The sequence below is a fragment of the Lipotes vexillifer genome, unplaced genomic scaffold (genome assembly GCF_000442215.2).
Source record: "Lipotes vexillifer unplaced genomic scaffold, Lipotes_vexillifer_v1.1 scaffold1562, whole genome shotgun sequence".
In the NCBI taxonomy this organism is placed as follows: Eukaryota; Metazoa; Chordata; class Mammalia; order Artiodactyla; family Lipotidae; genus Lipotes; species Lipotes vexillifer.
The window spans coordinates 670,943-679,308 of record NW_006771471.1 but is presented as its reverse complement, the minus strand read 5'-3'; the positions used below and the strand labels follow the sequence as shown (position 1 = coordinate 679,308).

Below are 8,366 nucleotides of genomic sequence, written 5' to 3'. Positions count from 1 at the left end.
CTTTCCCTAAACACAGCAAATTGAAAGCACCAAAGAGGAGAGAGGTCCCCAATGGGGCCTCCTCTTCTTTGACAGCATCCTCTTCTTTACTGCCCTAACGAAGACTTCCCCCGGCTCAGACTACAGAGATTCAGTTCTTTCCTTTTTTTATTACTTATTTTTAATTGAGGAGGATACTGCCTAAAGCTCACATTTGTAGTTCATTATCCCACTTCTGGGGATAATCTCAGCTCAACCTCAAAAGCCAAGAGTCAAAATAACAAGTATAAACAGACATACATACCTTGCTGGCATCATAGTCTTGAAGTCTTCTCCTGAAGGGCAATCTTTCAGTTTTAAAACAACTGTTTCTCCACCTTTCGTTTTTTGCCGTTCTATAAGAATGCAATTGATTATTAAAAAGATAATCTGTCTTTTTATTTTTATTAATGTTTAGAGGAAGGAAGAAATGTGAAATGAATGAATATCGATTATTGTACAGTAGGTAAAGAATGCTTGCTTATGGACTTTTATTTCTTATGTATTCATGTAGTATTAAGATGTTTGTTCCTTATGAACAGAGATATCTGTAATATCACCATAGAATTCTTGAAAAAAGTCTCTTTACAATTGTTATTAAAATTAGTCTTACATTTTTACTTTTACTTTTTCAAAATGTTTTACACAAAGTATGTTATTCAAGTTTCAAATGTTTTGGGGGTTGCCAAAAATATTCCCCAGGAATATTAATATATTGAATATGACATATGGAAACATAGTATAAATGACTTTTTTTTTTGGCTGCACCGTGTGGCTTGCTCGTGGGATCTTAGTTCCCTGACCAGGGAATGAACCCGGGCCTCGGCAGTGCAAGTGCTGAGTCCTAACCACTGGACAGCCAGGGAATTCCTAAATGACTTCTTTATGGTTAAAGAAAATGAGGGGTAGAGCCAGGAATAGGACCCAGTCTCCTACTTCCAAGTACTTGTTCCTTTTTACTAGACAACAAAGTAGTACAGACATTTCAAAGATTAAACAGTTTATCATTTTGGAGGAAAATGTTTAAGAAAACAGTAAAACAAAGAAACAAAAAACAACATACTTGAAACTTCTTCAAAACCATCCCAGAATTCCTTAACATTGGCATTTGAAATAATGCTGTCTTTGCAGTTCAGGAGATCAGCCTGGTGGTCTCCAAAATCAAGACTAATTGAGTCCGCCTTCCACAAGCTAATGTTCATTTTCTTATGCACACCAGAAACCACTGCAGGCTTATAAATAAACAGACAGATAAAGAAAAGTTAAAAGGTATATGGACACTTCCAAAATTTGATTTTACACACACATACAACAGACGGTTAACATGTTGAATTTTAGGACTAATGACAAATTGTGAGAATAAAAGAGGCTTTCAAAAATAGTCCCTGACCTGGAAAGATGTTCACAATATATTTTCAAAGAGAAAAGGTGATAAGAGAACGCCATGTACATAGCAGAGTACACTGCCATTTTGAAAACAAAAAATATGTAGTGTTTTTCAGGAAAGAGTCTGAAAGGCTATACTAAAAAATGTCTAGGCAATATAAATACGTTTTATTTACAGACTCCTTTTTATAGACAAAACATAACCTTATATATTTGTACATATGCAATATATGTAAATAAGATTTTTAAATAAAATACAGAGTCCTTGGGATTAAAACATAATTTATATACATTCTGATTTTATATCACTTAAAACACACATTCTTTACCTCTACAAGGATCATGACAAAAATATTAAACAACCAAGCGCAACAACAATAAATTTCAAGTCGAATGACCAATTCCCTTAAAGTGAATCTCTCCTTTGAAATCACATGAATTCAAATTTCTTCAAGGCTCTCTAACCCAAAAACCAACAATTGAAGATTTGTGGTTTTAAAACTCCAATGCCGATGTAAAAAAAGACCTCTAAAGGCAATTTGATGCATTATTCTTAGGTTTATTTTTTTTTTCATTCCTTTATTATAAATGAAAAGTAAAAGAGAACACAGAAAGTTGTGACGTAAGAGTCTCTTGTAAAAGATGTTATTTTTAAGTACTCTTAAAACTCACAAGATAATAAAATTTGAGGAGCCATAAGTTCAGAATAACCTCAAGCTAGAGTTGTTATCACAAAAAGGTATCTCAAAAGAAAAGAAAAAGACAACAGCAAAAACCACCCTAAGAAGTTTGGTTAACCACTTGGGTAACTGCAACATTAAACTTCCTTTCAGTGGGCTAATAATATATCCAACTATTAAAACAGTTTCAGCTATTAGATAATTAACTATTGCTGACAATTCACATACTAACTTCTAGCCCTTATTATGCCTATCTAGTAATACTCCCATCCAGCCCTGTGCCACTCCTTATTTAGGTAACCAGCAGCTTGGGAAAAGTAAAATTTTAAAAAAATTATAGAGGCACGTTAATTAATAAATCAGAATATTCTAAAGCAGAATTCTTAGGCTACCATCATCATTATCATCTTCCTGAAATACTGAAAGCCTTGCTAATTTGGCTCCTTGCCTCTGGTCTTATTCCCCTCCAATTCAACTTCCAATCTGCTTTGCTGTCAGTTATTTTAAAATGTCGAGGTCGACAACACAGGGAATACAGCCAATATTTTATAGTAACTATAAATAGGGTATATAACCTTTAAAAAATGTGGATCACTCTATTGTACATCTGTAACTTACATAATATTGTACATCAACTATACTTCAATTTAAAAAGTCAGTCTGAGTACTTTGATTCCTCAATTAAAACTGTCATCTACAGGATCAAGTTCAAACTCTTTAGCAAGATATAAAAGGCCCCTCAAAATCATAACTGTAACCACCTCATCTCCCCATCATTACCCCACAGAACTCTTACTTAAGTCAGGTAAACAAAGCTACTGAACAGTTCCCCAAACACCCGATCCTTTTTATTTTCAACCTCTTGTCCATCTATAAAACCTTCACTTAACCCCTGAGACATCAGTTCATACTAGCCCTTTTGAATTAGTACTCTAGCTTATTCATTCACTCTTTTAGGTTTCCACAGTACCTTAAAGTTCTGAGAACATGTAACGTATTTATAAAAGTATTTATTTATGAGCCTGTTTAAGACTACACAAATTTAAGTCGTCTAAATTGTGACGCAGCAATGGCATCAGGGCTTCAAGGGAGAGCCAACCAAAAAAATATATGCAAAATACCGTGTATATGCAATGCATGGGTGTGTACTTCTCCTAGGGTGAGGAACCAAGCTGTCATTGGATTTTACAAAGGACTAGAGACCTAAAAAAGATTAAGAACCATTGTACTAAAATGGTTCTTACTCATTTTTACATGATGTACTCATTTTTATATCCTTAATGGCCAGCACAAAGACTAGATTTTATTAGGTGCTCAATAACTGTTGAATAAAAAAAAGGAAGTAAAATAGTAATTATGTTTTCCAGAATGCAAGAATAAAACTGAATACTAAGTCATGCAAAACCCTAATTTGTGCACTAATGTAGTAAATTACCATCTGAAATGTGTGTCAAACATTATTATATCAAAACTCTGGTCAAAGAGAAAATCATTTTTATTTGAACCAAATTAAATAATGGAGTTTGTCATTCAAGATTTTATGAACTAACTTATAAATAAATGTTCTACAGGTAAATATTAAAGGCAAAAGCATCTATACTTCTCATCAGTTCAAGAAAACTGCTTTTACTATTAACACTGTGATAGTAGAAATGAATCTCTTAACTGAACTAAAATACAAATGTAAAAAAAGGAAGGCGATACCAAACTTTGTGAATATATGGCTTTATTAAAAGTCTGCTAACAAATTAAAATTATAACATCAAATAATCAGTGCTTCCCTGTTAATTCACATAAATCTGGCCAAAAAATAAGGATTCAGAAACAATCATTCTAGTAACTTTTTTGGTGTTTTTGATATCTTCCAACTCAAATGTGTCAAGTATTATCTTTCCCCTTTCTAATCCTAAGGAGAAAACCATTTATCCTATTCAACCAGCTTTAGTTCCACTCAGAGCATACTAAATCAGCTTAAAATACTCACTTGTCCATGTTTCCAACACTCTTTGAAAAGCTTCCAATTATTAATATTTTTATAATCCTTAAGCCACAGAATATGCTTCTCACAGATCCAAGAATGTGGTATATCACTGTACAATTTATTGTTTTCATCCATGGCAGGTTTTCTGTTTTCTTTAGGTTCTTCTTTGAGCTCTGGTTTTACATTTATCTTAGAGGCTTTATTTGGTGGAATTTTGTTTTCAACAACTGAAGCAATTATGTCATCAAGAATGTTTGGCATAGTCCTTCCACTTTTACCACTCTAATAAGGAAAAAAAATTATACTTTCAGGGGGAATGATTACATTTGGAAACTTTTGCTTTTATTTACTATTACATAGCAAGCAACCAACACAAACAATATATCTGGCTTCAAGAATCACGTCAATGGGGCTTCCCTGGTGGCGCAGTGGTTGGGAGTCCGCCTGCCAGTGCAGGGGACACGGGTTTGTGCCCCGGTCCGGGAGGATCCCACGTGCCGCGGAGCGGCTGGGCCCGTGAGCCATGGCCGCTGAGCCTGCGCGTCCGGAGCCTGTGCTCCGCAACGGGAGAGGCCACAGCGGTGAGAGGCCTGCGTACCGCAAAAAAAGTAATTAAATAAATAAATAAATAAAATAAATAAAAAAGAATCATGTCAATGGATATGGATCTCTAATCCCTACACTATTCCTGACAGTGGGAAGCAGAAGTAGGGTGGTCTCCATGTGAGAAACCGCCAGATCTGCAGAAACTACAAGTGTGGTCTTCCTTTTATATTGTTTTAGGATTGGGGCAGAGGGAACAAATAGGTACACTCTCCCGAATACTTTTAAAAGCCACTAAAAATTTGTGTCTACCTATGCAATTTTTGGTTTTATTTTTTTTTTTAATTTTTTTGGTGAATAAATAAAGCAAAAATTTATGTCTAAATATTTTAAGTAACAAAACATTCACATCCATGTCATTCCCTGCCCCCTCTCCCCTCCCCCAACTAGATACATGGTTTTCAAATTTTGAAGGAGTATATTAGGACTCTTTTGGAATCAAAATGCCCCTCTGCAACCCTTTTCACCTGGGAAAAGAACAAAATCTCTGGCTTTTAAGTTATGAGAATTATAATGCAAATAGGAACATGCTTAGTAATTTGGTATATTTGATTTCATGTGCATCTATTTATTGTGTAGTTCACAGCCAAGACCCCAAATCTAAATTTAAGGCCCATATGAAATCCAAAAATCTGGCATCTCACTCACGGGGGTTCCCATTGAATAAACTGGTGCAAAGGCAATGCCAGCATCTGTGGAACCCACGCGTAGCTTGCCAGCTGTTGTGGTCAGCAAATCTCGTAATGTTGAGCCTTGTTCATTATTCTGGGACACAGGAGGTGATGTTCTGCTATTGGGAGAATCAGGGTTGTCTTGTTCTCTCTCTTCTTTAATTTGCTTTTCAAGGGCAAATTCTTTGTTTTCTGAAATAAAACATTTTACAAAATTCAAATAAAATTAAACATGCTGCTGAAGTACAGACAAAGCTGGCATCCTACATTTTACAGTGAGAGATGAAAACTGTAGCACTAGTCATTTATTCACCTGAACACACACCAGAGGATGGGTTAGATCCTTCAGGAGTCAAATAGTTTGAATATGAAAAGGCCTTCCTCAGTGTTTTAGACATATAGGTGAGTTTGTACCTGTCACAAAGGAAAAATGCTATAGCTAAGACGGGGAGAAAGGGTAGGTAAAGTTACAAATCTATCGCCCTGGTGGCTTTACTGATACGCTCATCTACAGATGATTCTGTAACTAACTTTGATAAGATCACAGGAAGTCGAGTTCCTAGTAAGAAAAGACAAATGTTAAAACCTAAGCCATAATGAGAGCAAAAGACAAAAGTAAACTCTTCTAAGTGAACAGTAGTATGTTAATGTATAATACTACACTGTTGATTACAATTCTCTATTAGATAATAAATTAGGTTTACCTTTTTTTTCCTCTCTGGCCTTTTGCTCTGCAAGATCTGCTAACCAGTGCAGTGGTGACTGGGATTCTGGAGGAGTTAACTTGCTGTCTGTGCTTACATCACTCTCTGGGCTGCTGTTGCCATTACTCTCTGGCTTCTGAGGGGTATTTTGCTGCTGAGACTCAGGCATGCACAGAGAAATTTTATTACTGTGATTAAGAACATTCTGTAAAACCTACAAAGGTAGAACAGTTGAATTTTTAAAATACTATTTCTTCAATTATTCAGAGTTAAAAATAGAGGTTACATTTATACGGTAACACAGGAAACGTAATTTATAAAACACAAGTCCTAAATTGGATTTCAAATATCAAAGCTGATTAACCATGAATTTTATTTGAATAGAGATTTTTACTCACTTGAGACACACCATTCATAGCAGAAAAATTTCCAACTTGTATATTCTGTTTGTTAGTACAATGACAATGGGATATAATACCGTATTTTTCTCTAAGAGTGTGCATCGCATCTAGAAGATCTGTCAAAACTACAAAATATAATGGTTAATAAAAAGATCATCACTAGTTGTTAAGATTATAATAATTTTTTGTTTTTCTTGTGGAGGTTTTCTGTGCCTTTTCAACTTTTCTTCCATTTTTTCCTTCATCCCTTCCATCTATTTCAGGTTTGATCATTCAACCAAATTCATGTTCTCTATTCTTTTACCTCTATAATCAAAAATCATTATGCTCAAAAAAAAAAAAAAGTAGAATAACCTGTAATAAATACATCTAATATGCTTTTTCATTACACTCTGGTCTCCCCGCCCCACGACCCCCCTTTCTCTGGCTGCGCGGTGTGGCTTGTGAGATCTTAGTTCCCCGTCTAGGGGTCAAACCTGTGCCCCCTGCAGTGGAAGCGTGGAGTCCTAACCACTGGACTGCTGGAGAATTCCCAGTTTTCCCCTTCTAAAATGGTTCCTCTAAGGCTCTCTTCATCACTGGGTCTGGGCTTATCCTGCTAACTTTATTACACAGAGGATTCTAAGAACAGAGCAATAACAATTCAAGATTACATAAACCTTACCACTTCTTTCTACTACTATTGACATACTTCTAAGTAATCTGGAACAACAAAGACCTGTTACACTACTAAGTCAATAATGTGTATTTAGGGCTTCCCTGGTGGCTCAGTGGTTAAGAATCCGCCCGCCAGTGCAAGGGACACGGATTCGAGCCCTGGCCCGGGAAGATCCCACATGTCGCAGAACAACTAAGCCCAAGCGCCACAACTACTGAGCCTGCGCTCTAGAGCCACAACTACTGAGCCCGAGTGCCACAAGTACTGAAGCCTGCGTGCCTAGAGCCCGTGCTGTGCAACAAGAGAAGCCACTGCAATGAGAAGCCTGTGCACTGTAACCAAGAGTAGCCCCCACTCGCCACAACTAAAGAAAGCCTGCACACAGCAACGAAGACCCAATGCCGCCAAAAAATAATGTATATTTATACTTACCAGAACCAGGTATAATTTGAGTTGGCATTAAATGTTTGTGATCATGAGGCTGTCCCTTCACACACTTCATCCAAGCATACAGTTCTTTATCTGTAAGATAGTAACATACGTACTTTTATATTAGTCATGGTTTTAGAATTATAAAATTGATGGCTTACATATAAAGAGTTTAGCAATTATGTAAAATGTCAATGGTAGGCTTCATATGTTTGCTTCTTAAAAAAAAAACAGTTCCACTCTTCTGAGAATTTTATAAAAACATGATACAAAACAATGTTACTAGCCTTTTCTAAAATGACCATTCTGTAGTCTCATTAATGTATTAGTCACCTCAATCTTCCCTGTAGCTAATTTTTTACTCTTAGCTATTTGTGCCAAACAGGGCTTTTGCCTGATCTTAGCACATTAGACTCATAAGTTTGAGGCTACTGCCAACTCATTTCTTTCTAATGGGTCAAAGACACGAACTGTCACAAGACATGTGAAAAGCCTCAACTTGATAAGACAGTATTTAATTGCTATTACTGCATTAAGGCTCCATACCTGGAAGAGTCGATGTATTAAGGCATAGCATGAGGCATATCATACAAAGGAAAAATATTCAATACCTTGATCTCAAGGACATCTTCTTATATAAATTTAATGATATAGATAACTACTTATCTATGACGTGGCTGTAAGAGCTTCAGTAAGTATCAAAAAGCTCATTAAATTCAGCATAAAAAAATCTAGAACTATTTCATGAAAAGTTTCAGAGGAAATAAAATTCAAATCTAGCCTAGGGGCTTCCCTGGTGGCGCAGTGGTTGAGAGTCCGCCTGCCGATGCGGGGG

At 36.0% G+C, this 8,366-nt stretch overlaps 1 protein-coding gene across 2 annotated transcripts in view; it reads right to left on the bottom strand.

The window, feature by feature from the left end:
• JMJD1C (jumonji domain containing 1C) overlaps positions 1-8,366 on the bottom strand; it is a 248,697-nt gene that overhangs the window by 15,274 nt on the left and 225,057 nt on the right. For both annotated transcript variants that reach the window (XM_007446796.1, XM_007446797.1), the window contains 7 exons: positions 7,535-7,624; positions 6,442-6,569; positions 6,044-6,257; positions 5,317-5,531; positions 4,069-4,347; positions 1,082-1,250; positions 284-374 (listed from right to left, as the gene is read on the bottom strand). In XM_007446796.1, the coding sequence (XP_007446858.1) occupies positions 284-374; positions 1,082-1,250; positions 4,069-4,347; positions 5,317-5,531; positions 6,044-6,257; positions 6,442-6,569; positions 7,535-7,624 (1,186 nt within the window). The remainder of the gene's footprint in view (positions 1-283; positions 375-1,081; positions 1,251-4,068; positions 4,348-5,316; positions 5,532-6,043; positions 6,258-6,441; positions 6,570-7,534; positions 7,625-8,366) is intronic.